This window comes from Corvus moneduloides, chromosome Z (assembly GCF_009650955.1).
Source record: "Corvus moneduloides isolate bCorMon1 chromosome Z, bCorMon1.pri, whole genome shotgun sequence".
Taxonomy (NCBI): Eukaryota; Metazoa; Chordata; class Aves; order Passeriformes; family Corvidae; genus Corvus; species Corvus moneduloides.
In genome coordinates this window covers 21,950,432-21,969,690 of record NC_045511.1, presented here as the reverse complement: position 1 = coordinate 21,969,690, position 19,259 = coordinate 21,950,432, and the positions used below count along the sequence as shown (strand labels likewise).

Sequence of the window (19,259 nt, the reverse complement as noted above, 5' to 3'; positions counted from 1 at the left end):
GGATCATATTAAAAGTCTAAATTGTTGTGGTAACAACATCCAGTGCTTCTTAAAGTGTTTTATTGGTAAGTAAAAAAAAGAACAAACAAGTAAAGATACAGCTTAATTCCTTTTGTGCCAAGTCTTAGGCAAGTTTAAATCCACTTACGACCGCAGTATCATTTATTTCCAGTTGTAAAGCTTAAAAGGAAGCACTGTTCTTTGTCCTCTTACAGGCCCTTAAAACCTGCTAGCTGGTGGATCAAATCCCTAACAGTAGCAGTTACAGCAGTATAATAACTGGTGGGGTAGTATAGTTTATGCTATCCTTACGTAATAAAATTAGCTGTCACTAATTAACAATCTGAATTCTTCATGGATCTAATGGGGAGAGAAATAAACTTCTTAACCTATGCATCAGACTCTTTTTATTTTCTCTAATTTTTCTCCTTACATCTTCCCTAAAGCTCAGCAAAGGAAGAGGCAAAGCTGTTTCTCTGGTGGCATAAAGCCATGCAGTTATCCTTGGTGCAGCTAGAGCAAGATGACCCTGTTCTGATTGAATCTGTCATCCGAACCCTGCTGTCCATCCAGGGCCGGCAGAGCCAGCTGGCTGAGGAGAGACTCACTTCTGGATTGCTTGGTGCTATTGGGTTAGGCAGGAGGTCTCCTTTGTCACCCAGGTGAGGGCTGAGACTGTGGTGAGTCAATTGGTTTGAGTCATGGTGTTGAAGAAACTGCAGCCTGGGTCAGAATGCCCAGTGCAGTGTCAGAAGGTGATCAGAATCCAGGCTGCCTTCAGATCTGTAAAGTTGTTTGGACCTATCACAGAAAAAGCACAAGAGAGTGTGTTCATCAGGTTAAGAAGCGAGTATGAACCTCTGCAAAGGTGGTGAAAAAGGAAAGAAAATGCAGTTCTGATTCTGTCCACCTCCAGCAAAGTTTGTAGGCAGATACAAACTTCGTATTTGAACTGTTAGTTAGAGGGAGATACTTCCAGCTGGTCTGTAGAAAACTGCTTCAGCTTTCTACACAGACTTCACAAGATTTTGTTTAAAAGCAGACACATTGCATTTTCTGTCCTAACCTTGAGGTATTGGAAATGTTAAGAGAAGCTCAAAGGAGCATGTGCTTGCTTGTGATTCGGTCTACCTTCTAAAGAGAGACACTAAGTTTGTTAGGTGTCAAAATCAAGTTCACTGTGGAAAGAATGCTGAGAAAAAATCCCATAATTGTTTGTGGAACACCAATTCAACCCTGCACCTAAACATAACTTTGTGTTTATAAAGACCTTCTGGGATGCAGTGCTGTTCAAATTGCCCTGAATTTTTGGTGTCATTCAACTCATCCTTTGATTTGGGCCGTAATAATGTTTTATATTCTGTCACCCGAGGAGTATTTCAGATGTGAGGTGAGGAGTATTTCAGCTAGGCTTGAAACTGATGCAACTTTTCATGTGAAGGGTATTTTGTTATCTTCTAGTATGTGTTGTGTCCTGTTGTGTGTATACCCAGAGAAGCTGGGATCCCCTTCCAGTCCTGGAAGTGTCCAAGGCCAGGTTGCACGGGGCTTGGAGCAGCCTGTTCTTGTGGAAGGTGTTGCTGCCCATGGCAGAGGGGTGGAATGAGATGAGGTTTAAGGTCCCTTCCAACCCCAACCATTCTGGGATTCTGTGATATTGAAGTGACACTGGAATAGATCCTCTCAAGCCTTTACTTCGTTCCTCATGCAGTAGATACCTCATGGTTAGATCTTACAATTTATCTGCTGCTGAGATGTGAAAATCTGGTGTCACCTTGTCCCTCTGTGCTCTCCCTGTGCAGGTTTCGGGTGGTTGCCCGCAGTTTGTCCACCTTCCTCCTGGTGCAGATCCCTGCAGAGAGCCAGGTGCGCCTCAAGGCTGGGTCGGAGCCCAGACTGTCTCAGAAGGCTCAGCAGGTGAGGTGTGCCCATCTCTGGCTGCTTGACGTGCCCTCTCTGCGTGCTTGTTTAGCTTTTGGGGTGAACTTTGTAAGAGTCACTGCAAGCATTTCTTCAAGGTAAATCCTGCTCTCACCTTGTTGTTGAACTTCGGCAGCAGGACTGTGTGTTTGACTCTGTCCTAAAGTGATCCTGGGTAAAACTTAAGAGTGTTTTGCATTAATATGAAGGCACCATTTTCTAATCTTACACAATTAAAAGGGGCAGACGAACATATGTCTGTAAAACCCGACTTCAGAAAGTTTGGAACATAGCAGGTAGAAGGAATTTATAACAAACAGGAAAAAACAGTGCTGCTGTGGTTTGCACTGCTTTTCAGTGATAAAGCAGGGCTACATTCACACTGACATTTGTTTATGTGCAGTCAGGGCTTAAAAGTCCTGTGACAAATAAACATTCCTCCTTTAGCATGTGCACTGACCGTGGTGTTCTTTCAGTAAGCTCTTGAGAAGAGGAAGGAGCTGTTGGTTGGAAACCAAAGCAAAGTAGCTCAGTACAACTTGTTTCTCTAAGAAAAGAACAAAACTTGTTCAGAAATATTTTCTACATTTTCCCTTGCTAGACTTGCCAACGTAGACTTCTCTACATAAAATTTTTAACTTGACAGTTAATATCTAACTTTAATACTATTAATGGGAACAAAACAATACTTTTACGAAAGTCAATATATTCAGAACAACCTAAAGTGAAGATCTAAGTGTGTTGCAGCTTGTAGTTTGACATAATTTCTGTGAAACCATGTCTTGAGTTCATGAAGTAAATATTTTACAACATTTGGGTTACAGAATCCTAGGAAGCCTTAATAGGACAGTTTTTGTGTTGATCTTGGGGAGAGAACAGCTTGACAAATACAAGTTGACTTGAAACACTGTTATGGGATTGTAGTTTACAGTTGTTTTGTTCTGAGTACTCTGTGGAGGTGAGGATCCTTTAGGGGAATTGTGCAGACGGTGGTGTGTTACGGATCGAGGTACACACAGCTAACAGCATCTTCCCTTCTCCCTGTAGGCACTGAATGCTCTCGAAGCCATGTCATCCAACAAACAATACATGGATTTCCAAGAGCAGCTCTCCCAGGCCTCTCTGTTCATCAAGCACCCCGAGCACTGCCTTCGGGATGGCAATAACCTCCTGTCCCTGCTCGTGAACACGCTGTACCCAGAAGTGCATTATTTGGACAGCATTCGGTAGCGGCGCTGGGCGCGCGGGGCCGGCGGCGGCTCTGGTTTACAAACAGCGTCCTTATTGCACAAATGATTTTTACCTTCAGAGTTCCACTTTAATTAAGTCAGACCTGTGAATAGGAACTGCACACTGTCAAGTTTTCTCCACTTCAAGGTTTTCTTGCTTTCCTTTTGAATTTTAGGCCTGTGGAATTGCTTAATGGTTTGGGTTTCTTGGGGCTTTTTTTGGTGGTTTGTTCTTTTTTTTTTTTTTTTTTTGACTGAAAGCACTTGAGTATCTTCTGTGCGTGGTGCCCTTTGAAGAGAAGGGTGCCTGGGGATAGGTGTACAAATCACTAGTCAGCACAGCTCATCCTGTAGTGTCTGAAATTTTTGCTTGGTGCCTTTTTTTATTTTCCAGTGTGTCATCACTCAGACCAGTTCAAAGTGAATGGAGGACTGTGTGTAAAAGAGGTTTGACTTTCTTAACCAGGATACCTCTGAGTCTTACCTGAGTGTGTGTCTAGTGATTTTTGTGAAATCCCTGTATTTGAAAAGATGGTATTTTAAATCTTGACTTTTTTGCTATCCCACAGAAATCTGTAGTTTAGAGGCATGCCTACAATCTTTGACCACTTCTGTAAATACCAACAAAAATAGGAACTAAAGAACTTTTTTTTTCCTGTTTTCTAAATATTAGTGTGTCTGCATCTATATTGCTTGATTAAATGCAAGTAACTTCTAGCCAAGTTCAAGGGGATTTAAATCCAGAGACATATTTTCTGGATCTCCAGTGTCTGAGAGGGGAACAGTCAGTTATGATCACGTTAAATAGGATTCCTTAATTACTAAAGTCTGGTTGTTTAGGAAATGTTTAACAACCACCACTTAAGCTTATTCTCTTCTGCCTAGCTGGGCATGACATGACAGGATTTTAGATGACACTGTGAAGAGGCATTTTTGTTGTATTAAATTTGGTGATCACTTGTTACAATTCTGTTGCCAAAGCATGAACCATGAGCCTGTAAATCTGTTGTTTCATCTGAATGATCACTGCTTTTGTTGCCTTGTCTGATCATAGGATGCACTTTTGTTTAGGAAAAGCAGAAGGAGAATTTTCCCGGTACTTGTTTGATGTCCCTTTAATCACTGATCTGTTTGAGCTGTCCCAAGGTCCTGCAGTCCCAGTCCCTACAGCTCTGTGAAGGAACTGATCGCTTTTTCTCTTCCTCCATTAATTGTGCCTTTGTGTTTATGACACGGTTGCACGTTAAAACATGAGTTCTGGTCAATAGGGGATAGAAATGTGCTACCTGCTGTCTGGTCAATGATGCTTTGAACTGTTGCTCTTAAACCATGGTTCTGGTGCTAGAGGACAGATCACCTTTTCCTTCTTGGCAGATTCTGCTAATTATGCCAGCTGGGTCATTAGATCACCATCATTTTAATGTGGTCTTAGAGTTCTTTGCTCTATCTGCGAGCCTATAAATAAATATATATATGTACATCCCCCTATATAGTAACCAGATACCAATGCAGCATGGTTTTTAACAGACTCTTTTGGAAAATTCATGTCTGGAGGAATACATTCTGCTGCTTTTGCCCCCAAAGACTTAAAACCACTGGGTTTATTAGGCTCAATGTTATTGATCAGTTGCATATAAATGTGAAGAAGTCAGAAATATGTGTTTGACATGCACTTTCAAAATGAGGAATTGTTTCAGCTGTTGAGTTTTTACAAATGTTGTATTTATAACATGCTCTGTCTGCAAAGACCATGCAAAATAAAAAAGGAAAATCAAGCAATTTGTAACAGACACTGTGGTATTTTCAACTTGGTAGAAGGATCCACATCAGATAACACACAATTGCTGTATCTGTCACCACAGACCAGTCTTCTGGCTTCATGATCAGTGTGGCAGTGGCTGAAGTCTGAACCTGAATTGTAGTTCTCTGTGCAAGTGTGAACTCCAGAGCTTGAGGCCTTATTTTCCAAGTGGTGACCAATAGATTGACTTTTTATTCTTTCTAGTTTTACTGGAAAGACTTTGGCATTCCCTGCACCTCCCAGATGAGTTCAGTACCTGAAGCCTCCTGGTGTGTGCACTGTCCCTCCAGTTTATACTGGTTTGAGTGGGTGTTTGAGTCTCCCATGAGGACCAGGGGGAATGAGTTGGTTTTGGGACACGAGGTCTGATGCTTCTGTCTGGACCCAAACTAGTTGAGTTAAAAGAAGTAATTTTTGAAAGAAAAATTCAGAAAGCCAAGCCTCAATCTCATGCACAGGTAGAAGTGGGTTCTCATTACTCTGTCTGTAAATCATAAGGGCTCAGAAATCCAATTCAATTTGTCCAGCTAATATCTCTGAGGTCTCTTTCCTCTGTGACACCTGTGAAACCGAGCTCACAGATCTGTGACTACACTGTCTACTCTAACTTCCCTTTTCTCTTTGCATCTCTTCTTACTTTTATTAAATCTGGCTTTGTCACTGCTGGGATTTTAAGCTGGGATTTAAAAGATCAGGTTCAAGTATATCCTTGCATCTATTTCTTTCTTTTCTCCCCTTATCATCCTGGCCAAGTAATTTAAAATTCTGCTTTGCTTTCCCAGTGCAGATATTACGAAGGGGTGAACTTTAAAATAATGATTCCCAGCCTGGGGTTGAGCTTGCAGGCTTGATGGTATTTCAGTAGCAGTTTGGTGGTTGTTACCAGGGGCAGGATTGTGCAGGGAACAGTTTTGGAGCTGCTGCACTGGGATGGCTGCACAGAGCATCAAATCCAGCAGTAGAAACGTGAAAGTAGGTTCAAGCCACTTGCTCTTTCTTAATTCTTTCTCCTCCTCCTCATCTAAGCCAACGTGTTGCTCTTTCCAGCCTTATCCTGGGCATCTGTCTGCCTCTGCAGGACTCCAGGTTGACCCACATTGCCCTATACCATAAGCTGGGCCTGTTCACCTCACCTTGGAGGATGTTTACAGTTGGGTTAGAGATTTGTCTGTGCTTGGCCTTTTTGTGACTTTGTACTAGTGACTTCATCTCAGAAGAGAGATTTAAGAGATGAGTAGTCAGGCCTTAAAAAAACTTCTCTGTGTAACACAGGGATGGAAATGGTTTAGACCCCAAAATTGGGTGTATTGGGACATTTTCACAGCACATTTATCACAAAGCTCTGAGTTTCTGGGCACTCAGAGCTGCAGTAAAGTTAGAACACAGACTAGTTTAGACTTCTTATGTCCTGCCTTCAGCTCTACCAGTTTTTAGAAACCATCTTCCTTTTTTTGCTTGGATGCCTCTTTAAAGTTAAGGTTTCCTTTAAACTCTTAAATAAACTCTTCTGGACATTTAGGAATAATAATAATAATAATTTTAAAAAAGGAAACAAACCCCATCAGAAACTCCAGTAGTGTTTTGCCACAGCTAGTATTTGAAACATGTTGGTAGCCCACTTGGATGTGGTCGGACAAGTGGAGTGGTGAAAACGGCTTTTCGGAGCAATGTTTGAAAAATACCAAAGCAAAAAGCTGTGAGACAATTTTATACTGTCACCTGCTTGCTAAATATCTGATACGGGCTAAAAACACACAGATAGGGTAAAACTGACATCCTGTGCTTTGCTCTTCCAGCTCCATCCCTTCTTTTTTTTCTTGTTTCCCCTTAAAGGCTGCTCTCACTTGTGAGGAGCAGCAGGGCTGGAACTCACAGCATCATGGAAGGGACCGTCGAGATCATCCAGTTCCAACCTCCCCGAGGCTGGTCTGACCTTCTGTGCCTCAGCCAAGGCCAGCTCTGTGTTCCCTGGGGAAGGACACCCGTGGGGGGAGCGGGTGGGGATGGGTCCCCTGCTCAGCTGCGCCTCAGCACGGCCCCTCCTGTGGGCAGGGTCTGGCTGCCGCCGTGTCTGCGGTCAAAGTTCTCATAGGTGCACTCTGGCAGCTGTGGCCTGGCAGGAGGAGATGTGGGAAAGGTGAGGGCACGTTTCAGGCTGCTGCGGGTTTTGCGAGTGGCTCCAGTGAATGTCAGAGCATCTGTGACACTCTGAGACAGATCCTCTTCTACTTCACAGTAGTTTTTAAGGGTCTGAGTTGCAACTGCTGTTTTACAGCTTAAAAGCTTTTACATCTTAAAGTATGCAGAGCAATCTCCTGCACCCTTAGCATCCACTGTGCTACTGTCCTGCTCAGAGCCTCGGGAGGTTGTCACAAACCTCTCCTGTGAAGGATCTTCTTATGTAAGTGTTGGCTTTAAGCCTTCTTATCTATGTAAGTATCTATGCAAATATAACCCAGGGTGCAGTGTGGTTTACCCTGATAAATCTGCAAAACTATGCTTTTTTTATGCCTTTTTACAAGTAGTTACAAATTTGACTGTAGGATTAAATTCCTTGTTGTTTCTTTGGCTGTGCCCTGTATGCTTGACTGTCCTGCTGGGATGGCCATGGCCATTGTTCTTGGGTAAGGTCAGGGAAGGAGACATGTAGGGGTAACTCAGGAGGGTGGTATCACAAAGAAATGAAACTACTCAGATTGAAAGGGGGCAGCCCCATGCAGATGTAATTATCCTTGACCTCAGATACATCTTCTGTACCATTAGACCAAGGGTTGTTTCTGGTGGGAATTTTTTTTTTTTAAATTTATTTTTTCCCATCCCAGTAGTTTGGCCACCCTATCTGTCAGGAGTGTCCAAGATCAGTGTTGAGCTGGGTAATGGGAAATGCCAGGGATTTGTGGGAGCATGCTGTGGATGCCAGCCCAAGAATCAGGCCCTGTCACACCCGAGCTGGGCTGTTTGCTGTCTCCATACCTTCCCTGCAGACTTGGCTGAGCTCATCAGCTTTGGTGTGGCAGCTGCTTCTGCTCCATTACAAACTGGGGTGCAGAGGGAGGGGAAGATTTCTGTTTGACAGTGTCAGCACAGACTCCATCCCTGGCCTTTCCCTTGGGTGGATGATCCATTGTTAGTTTAACGTGGCATCACAGAATCCAAGAATGGTTTGGGTTGGGAGGCACTTCATCATTCAAACCTCATCCAGTGCCACCCCCTGCCATGGGCAGGGACACCTTCCACAAGACCAGATTGCTCCAAGCCCCCTCCAGCCTGGCCTGGGACACTGCCAGGGATCCAGGGGCAGCCACAGCTGCTCTGGGCACCCTGTGCCAGGGCCTGCCCACCCTCACAGACAGCAATTCCTTCCCAATATCCCATCTGTCCCTGCCCTCTGGCACTGGGAAGCCATTCCCTGTGTCCTGTCTCTCCATGCCTTGTCCCCAGTCCCTCTGCAGCTCTCCTGGAGCCCCTTTAGGCCCTGCCAGGGGCTCTGAGCTCTTCCTGGAGCCTTCTCTTGTGCAGCTGAACACCCCCAGCTGTCCCAGCCTACCTGGAGCCTTCCAGCCATGCTCTGGGCTTAAGGCACATCCAAACTTGTGTTAGCCCTTTGCTGGTGTAGCAGCCGTGTGCTGTGGTCTTTACACTGCTGCCCAGTCCCTTGTCCTCACACCACTGGGGTCTCCTCTCAGCTGTGCCCAAGCCAGAACCTCCTCCCAGCAGTGTCCAGTCCTTGTTCCCTCATGCTGGCTCACCTGACCATCAGCTGAACCCTTTCCTTGCCCCAGGAGCTTGCTCTGAGGCCAGAGAATTGTTACCAAGACCAAGGACACACTGCACTTCTCACCTGGGCCATCCTCACTCTCCTGCAGGATAACATGAGTAGAAGGCAAGACATCCTTACCTGGCCAGGCTGGATGGAGCAGAGGGGGAACCTGTGAAGTGGGAAGGATGATGTGGGTTAGCAATGAGATCAGAGTGGGCTGGGAAGCCAGGAATGACCTAGAGCTGTTGGGAAGCTGCACTGGAGGGTGGTTGTGACACTCCAGTAAGTGGGAAGAAGCCCTGATGTCAGGTGTGGGGCCCTCTTCATGTTCTTGGGAATTAGGCACTGGAATATAAGGAACAAAAGCATTTTTGGTTGGTTTGACAGCTTCTACTGTTCAAATCAAGTGGTGGCTTCCATGAGTGTGACATCAGATTGTCCCTACAGATGAGTCCCAGCGGTGGGACATCTCATTCCCCTCAGTCCCCTCCTGTCGATGCCACCACTCAGCAGCACTGGAGGGCTGGGGGCCAGTGGCCTCCTGGCTGCTTGGGATGTCATATCCGTCAGTCCATGGGCTGATCCTCATCTCCTGTAAGCTGGGCATTCCCTGATCTCACAGCCTTGGTGTGGCTGGAAGGTGGGATTTCTCAAATGCTGGCTACTGGGTAGTGAGGCCCTGGGGGACTGACAAGGGCGATCTGTAAAATGAGGGTGCTCATCCCAGGAGATTAAACTTGTGTGGGATGCAGCAAAGGGAAATCCTGGCTGTGAGCTACAGGGGAAGTAATTAGCCTGCTTCAAGGAAAAAAAAATCTGGTTATGTAGGCCGTGGCTTCTCCACTAATCTCCCCTCTGTTGGTTTATTAACATTTCTTCCTGGGCACAGGGAAACTCCTGCCCCCTCTGAATTTTCAAAGGCCCCCTGTGTCAGTAGGCTGTGACCAGCCAGCCAAGAGCTCTTGGCTCTTCCTGCTAGAATTATCCTCCTAGGGTAGAAAATAATAAAATCATTAATATTCCCCCCCCCCCCCAACCAAACAAACACACTGCCTGACTGTTTCTGCTCTATCCATCCCTGGTTGCCAGTCGGCTGGAGGGAAGTCAGGACACTGACCTTCTCTGGAGAAAACGGTGAAGCTCAGCATCACCAGCAAAATGAGCACCTTGATTCCCAGCGGCACAAAGATCAGGATCATGAAGGAGGAGCTGTCGGAGGCTCTGAGTTTGTAGAAGTAGAGGGCCCCCTCTGCCCTGCCGTGGCTGTTGACAGCAGTGCAGGTGTATTTCCCGTCGTGGGTCAGGGACCGCAGCTCCTTGGTGACGCTGTGGCCGGAGCTGCTGGTGGAGCTGGGGTTGCCGTAGAGGGGTCCGGTCCAGGTCAGGGCGGGCGCTGGCTCCCCCTCGGCCGTGCAGCGGGCCTGGAAGGTGTGGTCCCTGTTGGAGCTGACCGTGATGTTAATGATCCTGGGAGCGGCTGTGGGAATCGCAACAGGGGAGGGAAAGTGGGTCAGGCTGCAAAGGCAGGTCTGGTGCAAAACACCCGGAGTGAAGTTTTGGTCTTGGTGGACCCTCAGCATTGTTCTCTCAGGGTGAAGTTGGGCACTGGTGGGGGAGAGCTGGACCTGCCCTGCCCCTGAACCCCCCGTGCCCTGGGCTGATCCCCAGCGTGGGCAGCAGGGGAGGGGGATTCTGCCCCTCTGCCCCGCTCAGGTGAGACCCCACCTGCAGAGCTGCCCCAGCCCTGGGGAACAACAGCACAAGGACCTGGAGCTGCTGCAGCCAGTCCAGAGGAGGCCACGGAGCTGCTCCAGGGCTGGAGCCCCTCTGCTCTGCAGCCAGCCTGGGACAGCTGCGGGTGTTCAGCTGCACAAGAGAAGGCTCCAGGGAGAGCTCAGAGCCCCTGGCAGGGCCTAAAGGGGCTCCAAGCAAAATAGGGACAGGACTTGCTGTGACAGGACAAGGATTAATGTTTCGGAATTAAAAGAATAGAGATTTAGATTGGATGTAAGGAGGAAATTTTTTGAAAAGAGGGGTTTCCCAGAGAAGCTGTGGCTGCTCCACCCCTGGAAATGTCCAGTACCAGGTTGGACAAGGCTTGGAGCAACCTGGTCTAGTGGAAGGTGTCCCTGGCCATGGCAGGGGGGTTGGACGAGATGAGCTTTAAAGATTCTCTTCAGTTGAAACTGTTTTATGACTCTATAGATGTCTGGATCAGCCCTCTCCTTCCTTGTTTTTCTTGGCACTTTCTTCCCCTAGATTCCCCCACCCAGCCCATGTTGGATAGAGGGGCAAAAGGATTCACCCAGCAAAGCCTGGATGCAAGCATGTGTACTCTGTTTGTTTTATCCCAGTAATGCCTCACTCATTTTTCTGAACCTTGACCAACTTCAACTGTTGTGCCCTTCCTTGGTGGCAGAAGGCAGAGAAGTACCACCCACCATTGTAGGCACAGGTGCAGCTGGTGACCTTTTTGGACTTGGCTGCAAGTCCACGTGGTCCAGGACATGTCAACCACAGTGTTCTGCACAAGTATTTTTTGGCTGTTCCTTCAATTCCTGACCTCCAGAGCGCACGTGGATGGACCCATTTGTGTGAGCCCTTTGCTCAGTGCCTGGGACTTGCCAGATTTGGCAGGTTAGTTATAGGAAAATTTCTGCTTCTTGCCACAACCTATTTTTGGTGTTTTTTTCCAGCCCCAGAGTGACCAGATCACCTTTAGGTGGGACATTAGGAGAAATTTCTTCACGGAAGGGGTGATTAGACATTGGAAGGGGCTGCCCAGGGAGATGGTGGAGCTCTTTTCCCTGGAAGTGTTCGAAAAGGTGCTACAGAAAATGAAGGGCACTAAGTGAGTATCCTTACAGAGGAAGAGCAGGAATTCATTTTTTTTCAGACTAGACAACAAAAATAGAGTTTGCAACCACCTACAGCACATCTTCCCCTTCGTCCACACAGTGCAAGAGGAATCTGAGGCTGTGTGTCATGGGTCTCTGTGTTTTGGTTTTTAAATTAACCTTTTAAGCATTAATTAACCCCTCCCAATCACAGCATCAGGGCCCATTCCCAAGCAGGGTACTGTTTGTGTGTGTGTTATCATTCCTCTGGTGTTAAAATCCCCTGAGAAACAGGTCTTGCTGCCATCCTGGCCTGGTCCTGCTGTGTGTGGGTGCTCATGAGCTGGGGCAACTGAAGGAGAGCCTCAACTGTGCAGAACTTCTCAAGAAACAACCAAGCTCATCCTTGGGTCCCATCTGGACACCCACGCTGCACAGCAGGTGTAAGGAACTTCCCTCTCAAAAGCAAAATCACCCAACCTCATGGCCTGGGTAAGATCTGAGTCTGCTTCTGAGGCCTCTCTCCTAGCTCCCCCTTGATCTGTGAGCTTGCCCTGGGAAGTGGGATTAGCATTTGACATTTGTTGCTCTGAGCTGGCTTTCCAGGACATTTGTACTTCATGTTTCACGCTCCAGAGGATTCTGGATTTATTTTACCTGGGTACCAGGTATCTTGTCTTTCCAATCCCCTGCTACCACCCACGCCCTGTTGTGCTAGCGCCTGTGAACGTGTGCTCAGCACCTGGGCTGTCCAGTTCAGGTTCTGATGGAGAGGATGTCTTTAACCCCATCTTGGCTCACCCCAGCTTGCCTCTGCTGCGTGCCCTGCTCCTGTGCTGCAGGGACTAAGTGGGATGCTCAGCTTTTGGTGGGCTCTCACCCCAACTGCCAGAGCCTCGCCATTTCCTTACTGGTTGTGTTCCTATTCCCTTCCCTGCATTGTGCTCATTGTCTTATGCTGGAAGACTGAGGAGCACAGTGAATATTCCCTGCTATAACGGAGAAAGAAAAGCCAACCCTTTGGAAAACCATCTCAGGTAAACTTCTGCTACCATTTGTCATTTCCCACATCCTGTGGCTCTTCCCTAGAGGGTGGCTTTGCCTCCTTTGTCTCTCGCACCCTCTTACCAATCACATGCAGCTTTATCCCATTCCTGCTCTCATACTTGTCGTGGATGTCTCCGGCCAGCTCCACCCGGCAGAAGTACCTCTCGCTGTCGCTCCAGGTCAGGTTGTCAATCCTGATGGACAGGTCCTTGTGCCGGGGGTTGCCCAGCAGCTTGTACTTGCTCTTGTGGCTGATGGCAGTCTTGCAGAGCTCGCTGCTGCTCTGGCTCACACACTTGAAGACTATCGTGCCATTGTAAGGCTCCTTGATCCTCCAAATGGCCGTGAGGGCCCGGTCAAATGTTTTGTAGGGGTGTGTGAAAGTGCAGGGCAGGATAACCATCTTCCCAAGCTCTCCAGTAACGTCAGAGGGGACGTGGACAGACCAGCCATTGCACTGCACACCTACAAGCAAGAAGGGATCATGGAATTGCAGAATGGTTTGGGTGGAAGGGGCCTTAAAATTCATTTCATTCCACTCCCCTGCCATGGGCAGGGACACCTTTCACTATCCCACATTGCTCCAAGCCCTGTCCAACCTGGTCTTGGACACTTCCAGGGATGGGGCAGCCGCAGCTTCTCTGGGAAACCTGTGCCAGGGCCTCCCCAGCCTCACAGCCAAGAATTTCTTCCTAATATCTAATCTAAATCTCCCCTTTCAGTTTAATATATAGACACGTCTATCCACCCACTCTTCTGCTACTACCAACAGCTGTAGCAGCAGATTGTGGCTTCAGAAACATCTGTGCTGGCATTCCTGTCTTACGAAAAACTCATTTCATTAGATCAGGGGCTCTCAGTAGCTGGGGATACCTGTGAAATGTAAAAGTGTCCTGTAAGTAGTTCCACCCATTCCTGGTCTTGCTGGCTTCACCATATGGGCATTCAGCTGTCAGATTACTCCTGCAGACTCAAAGATAAGATTTGTTTTTTGTTCCTGTATCTGTGGACCATAACGCTTGACAAATATCTCTGTGGCAGTGCAGCTTGTATTCATCTATTGTGTGCTACACAATGGACAAAGGCCGTCCTAGGGCCAGTTCTCTGTTCAGGTATTTACATCGAGTCAGCTCCAAGCCAGTATTTTGATTACTGAGATCTGGAGTTGTGCTGCCCTGTCATACACAATAACGATATGGGCACCTTTTCCAGCCCAGGTAATGTAATAAACTATGCTGCAGCACTGCAGGAGCTTCGTGAAGCTCATGGGTTTGGAGCACAAGGACCTGGCACTGAAAACTGTAATTGCTATTGCTTTCTAGCTTATTTGCTCTTGTTTTAGCTATTTTGCAGCATGTCACTGCAACCTTTACTTTGGGAGAACTGTAGATTATGTGCTTCTGAGTACAACTTGCTTCTCTCTGCCACCCTTTTGATTAGTTTTTTCTTTGTTTTCAATCTTAAGCAAAGAACATTTTTTTTTTTTTTTTGGCACATAAGCCCCCCCTTGCCTTCCAGATGAAAAATAATGTTAAAAATAAGTGCTTTTAATGCTAACATCTCCGCCCATTTCCATGGAAACACAGTTTGCCTAGTTATGAGTGGAGGGAGTTGTCAACATTCTGTGTAAAATTTACCCTTAACTCTAAAGCTTCAGCGTGGTAGGCCTGCCATATTCCTTTTGTTATATCCAGGCTCCATTTGTTCCTGGAACTGACGCTCTCATGAGAAACAGAGAGGCAAATAGCCTGCCCACCTTACAGAAAGTAACTCCCAAAAAGGGTTGTCAAGATGAGTGAATCTGCTGGTTGTCAGTGGGAAAGGTCATGAAGACAACAGCAAGAGCTGGGGTCCAGCCCAGGCACTACCCTTGCTCTGGAAAATGCTGTTTAACAGTGTCTCTAGCAAATCTCAGAGAGTTTAATGGAATTTAAGAGCATATTTGAAGTTAAATGAGAGCTTAAGTGCTCAGTGGAACTGGAAAATACTGCGTCTGTTGCATAATAACTCCTAAGGAATATGAAAGGAGGGTGGTGATGAAAATGCTGCATCCACCTGACAAAGCTGGGGAAAAGTTAGATGAATTCCCTGCACAAGTTAGAAAAACAAAAAAAAAATGCAAAAATCCCCCACAAACTGAGGACCTCTCTGAGTCTGAGTTTCCCAGGGTTGTCACATGCACTTGGAATTTCAGGATGCTTTTAAGCAGCGTGATGGAGGGTGCAATTCTTGGAGAGTTTGTTGTAGCAGGCAGTTCCCTGGCACTCGGACTAGAGTGAGAGGAGAAGCTGTGATCAGACAGGGGTTGACAGCAAGCTCAGAACTCACCCTTCCTGGAGATGCGAAGGAGGCACAGCAGAACCAAGCCGAGCTCTCTCATGCTGGTTGATGTTCTCCCCTGAGGGGCATCAGCAAACCAGAACCATCTCCTTACATCTGAGCTACTGGTCTTGCAGTCACAAAAGGTTTTTCCAGGGGTAGAAGAAGTTGTGGTTTTCTTCTCCTTGGAGTGAATGAGTCGTTTAGCTGAACCAGCTCCGGGTTCAGATATTAATAGTTCTGTGGTCAGTCATATGAAAATTACACCAGAAGGAATCACAGTATTAACCATTTTCCAGCTAAAGGGAGGGGATTGCAGATTGGGGCTGCAAACACCCATGCCATGTGTGTGACTGGGCAAGAAGGGATGGCCTTGCAGTGCTACCAACTCACCAGGCTGGAGGAAATCCTTGCAATCTGCCTGAGGGTGTGACAAGCAAGACTCTTGCTGTCCTGGCTTCAGGCAGTTCCTCCTCCTGAACCTGGAGCCTGCAAACCAGCTGTGCTTTACTCCTTGTGCTCACTGGTTGTTTTCATCCCCAGGTATAGAAAAAAACCTCAAACCACTCTTCTTTTGAAGTCACTTGTGCCAAGGTTCACTGGTAGATGAGTGGTTTGTTGTCCCCTGGCACCTTGCTCTGTCCACACTCACATGACCCCGATGAGCGATGAGTCATTCCCTCCTTTGAAATTAGCTGAATTCCAGCTTTTTGCCCAGCATCCTTGTGCAAATGCTCGCTGTTTTCCTTCTGGGTTTAGCTTTAGCAAATTTACTGTGCAGTTTGCTCATCTGCAGAGCTCGGGGCCTGTGGGGAGCTGACCGTGTTTTCCCCCTCGTCATCCCCCTTATGGTGATCCCGGGACTAAGTTTATCCTTGGGGCACGAATTCCCTGTCTGGGTTTAGCTTGAGGTCTGCTGCCTTTGCTTCAGGCCAGAGGGAGGGAGGGAGGGATGGTGTGTCCTGACTAATCTCACCTCGTCTGGGATGCTGCTGTAGGGCCCCTCTGCCTCCTTCCTGGACGGGGACGGGGACGGGGACAGCAGCAGGATTCACAGACAGGCTGGACAGGGAGCAACCTGGGATAGTGGAAGGTGTCCCTGCCCGTGGTGGAACGGGATGAGCTTCCAGGCGCCTCCCATCCCAAAGCATTCCGTGATTCCCGCTGCCGGCAGCCACTGGAGGGCTCCCAGAGCCAGGATAAGATGCTGCTGAGTCGCCGCTGCCACTTCCTCTGTGCCCAGAACCAGCGCCCTGTTCTCTTCTGAACTTGAGGAAAGCCTCCTAGAAGAGGGACCTTGAGATGTGATAGTGGGAAGTGTGTTCGCTGCTTTTTGATCCCTTTCTTTCTTCTGTTTGTAGTGTTTGTGAAGAGAGAGATTTCTGTTTTCCCCAGGCTTTTTGGAGGAGGCTCTGAGAGTATGCAGCTCTTATTTATGGTTGTTTGGACCTGTTGCTACTCGGCCAAGAGTGTTATTATTTCAAATACGGGCTTAGATCCCTGCCCAGTCCCTATGCATGTCATCCTTGAGTAGGAGCATTAGGACCCAGGTCTAATTACTTTGCAAACTGTCCTTAGCAGCTGTAAAACGTAAGTCATGCCAGCAGCAGCTGAGAAACCTGAGGGCAAGGGTGGTGGAAGCAAGAGACCTGTAATCCCTATCACATCTGTGATATGTGCCTTTTCTGTGTACCTCCCCCTTCTTCCTCTGTGTGCAGTTTGATTCTATCTATTTGTGATGTAAAGTTTTTGGTGGTGTGACTCTTTTTAAGCATTTCACCACTCATGGCACAGTGGGACTCAGTGGATTGAAGTAAAAGATTAAAGTGAAATCCATGTTAAAAACATCTTGTTACAGTGCAGCATAAATGATTCATGTAAAGGATAGCTGCAGTTAACACCAGTATGATCCTCTTCCTCTTTAATGTTTTACTGCAGCATCTCCTAGAAGAATATCTGGTAAATCAGAACAGAACTACAAACCCTTCGAGTTTTATCTGTGGACTGATTTTCTTTTTGGACCATGACTATTGGAATGAGGCATTTGAGTGTTTAAAATACAGAGTTGATAATGTATAACTGAAAAAATTTACAACTATTTGAATCAGCCAAAAAATGTTGCAAACAAAATCATCAATTGCTGTGTGATCCACAGACTCTGCAACCTTTTTTCCCTGGTCTGTGCTTAAATAATATGTGAGATTTCAGTATGGAAGCCTGCTTCTGGTCCAACACCAAAACCAGGATGCTATCCATATTTATCAAATACTTGTTTTAGTACTGGTAAATCTAAAGGCTGCAAAAAATGACATTTTTCTTGTCTCCCTAAGAAATTCCTGCCGTGTTTTGTGATGAATGATTGAGGGATTGCCCCAGGGGATGTTTAGATTGGCTGTTAGGGAAAATTTCCTCACCAAAGGGTTGTCCAGCCCTGGCACAGCTGCCCAAGGCAAGGGTGGAGTCCCCATCCCTGGAGGGGTTGAAAAGCTGTGTGGATGTGGCACCTGGGGACATGGGGCAGTGGTGGCCTTGGCAGTGCTGGGGGAGTGGCTGGACTGGATGGTTTCAGAGGGCTTTTCAGCCTAAATTATTCCAAGACTCTGTGGCTGGGTGGTGATCTGCACCCAGGTTGCAACGTGTGGCTGGAGATGAGCGTGGCAGAACTCGTCCCTCCTGGTCCCAGGTTTGTCACTGAGGACTGAAGCAAGGAGTTATTTGTGTAGCTGTACCTGTGCTGACAATGCACCCACTAATTCAGGGACCAGAGTGAAGGCAGGTGTTCCCACTTCCCTCCCTTTTAGGTCTTAGTTTCAGCTCCAAGGTTTTCTACTTCAATTACTTCAGCATCATGTGTGCTCCTAGTCCACCGAGAGTGCCAACCTGCACATATTCGAAGCAAAAGCCTCGTGTTTTGTCACATCTGGCTTTCTTACCTGAAGGGGTTGGCTCTGTGAAATACTGGGAACTGAAGCTGGGAGGCTAGAGGGGCTTTCCCTCTGTCTAGTCCCGGTCAGCAGCAGAAAGTGGAGCCACGCTCCCCTTTTTGGGAAGCTGCTGTGGGCTGCCCATCTTCCCTTTGCATCCACTTCATCCTCACCAAGCTAGAGGCAGGAAAAAAATTATGGGTAAACCTACAGAGCAGGGAAAGAAAGGGATGGAGGGTGTAAAGTGCAGGCACCATTATTGATGGCCACACTGATCTTGCTTCCTGGCTTTGAGTGTTGCTGCAGAACACTGTCACCACTGCCTCAAGCTCCTGATGATCCAGTCGGAAAGTCTACAGGTTCAGTCACTTGCCTGTGGTATTTGCTCAGCCCCTCACCAATGCTCCTGACTTGGGAAGTTCTCCTGCCTGTCATCCCATTGCTCCAAGGTCTGGGGCTGTTCCATCACTGAAGCTGTGTTGGCAGGCTCATGGAGCTGTAACAGGGGTGCTGGTGAGCCCTTGTTGCCTCTGGTGAACATCAACTAAAGCAAATTAAGTGTATAAGTGGGTAATTTGCACCTAGTGGGCAATTAATGCATGAAAAACTGTTGCGGTGAACCACGGCCAAAGCCAGGGTCAGCCGGATCAAGTGGACCCAAAGGTCCATTGGTTTGATGCTGCCCCAGCCCAAAAGCCCTGAGCATTCAAAAGGCTGTGAAAAACATATAAATCTGTCCCTTACCATTGGCTGCAGCCCTCCCCTCCCCTTATTTCTCATATTTGGTTCTCTTTCCGGAGAGTTCTATGTGCCTTGGTAGTTAATTGGCCCTTGTTATTCCTTCCCGCCTATCCCTTCTCCCATTTGCTGTAATTCCTTCTCCCCACCTCCGTAACACCCCCTGGCTGATGTTCCATTGGTAACTGTGTGGTTTCCATGCCCATATTGTGGGGGTACAAGACCCCCTGCAAGCCACATTTCTTCGGCTTTCTCCGTGGATTTCCCATTTCTTCAATAAACCCCTTCCCCCAGGAGAAAGTCCCTCTGCTTTTTTCCTGCCTCTTTCTCGCACCTTCACCATCGGTGGGCAAGGTGATCCCGACCCGAAGCTTCTCCTGCCCTCCTGTGCCGCAGTCGGCTCCGTCCACCCCCGTTCAGAGCAGGCAGAAGATTGCCCGGTGCCAGGACAGCGTGCTAGCCGCACGGCACCGCGGCAAAAAACAGCTTGTGTTATGGGCAGAGCCTGGCGGGTGGAAGAAGACAAGAGAAGTGTCTCTCTCTAAGTCGTTTGTTGACTCTTCGGTCACATCCATTGAGGTGGATGAACAGCTCTGATCTCCCAAACTGCTGCATTTCTGTCCCTGCTGCTGCCTGTTGACATCCTCTGCTCTGCTCTGACCACGGAACACCCGCAGACAGGCA

General features: G+C 47.5%; 2 protein-coding genes across 4 annotated transcripts in view; one reads left to right on the top strand and one right to left on the bottom strand.

The window, feature by feature from the left end:
- EPG5 (ectopic P-granules autophagy protein 5 homolog) overlaps positions 1-4,924 on the top strand; it is a 55,111-nt gene extending 50,187 nt beyond the window's left edge. For all 3 annotated transcript variants that reach the window (XM_032095954.1, XM_032095955.1, XM_032095953.1), the window contains exons 42-44: positions 447-662; positions 1,803-1,917; positions 2,968-4,924. In XM_032095954.1, coding sequence (XP_031951845.1) covers positions 447-662; positions 1,803-1,917; positions 2,968-3,150 — 514 coding nt within the window. In that variant the 3' untranslated portion in view covers positions 3,151-4,924. The remainder of the gene's footprint in view (positions 1-446; positions 663-1,802; positions 1,918-2,967) is intronic.
- On the bottom strand, positions 4,850-15,106 carry SIGLEC15 (sialic acid binding Ig like lectin 15). The gene is made up of 5 exons (XM_032095957.1): positions 14,923-15,106; positions 12,676-13,059; positions 9,828-10,187; positions 8,849-8,879; positions 4,850-7,063 (listed from the first exon to the last, which is right to left on the bottom strand). The coding sequence occupies exons 1-5, from the start codon at positions 14,972-14,974 to the stop codon at positions 6,967-6,969; spliced, it is 924 nt and encodes a 307-aa protein (XP_031951848.1). The 5' UTR covers positions 14,975-15,106; the 3' UTR covers positions 4,850-6,966.
- Positions 15,107-19,259: the final 4,153 nt, after the last annotated feature.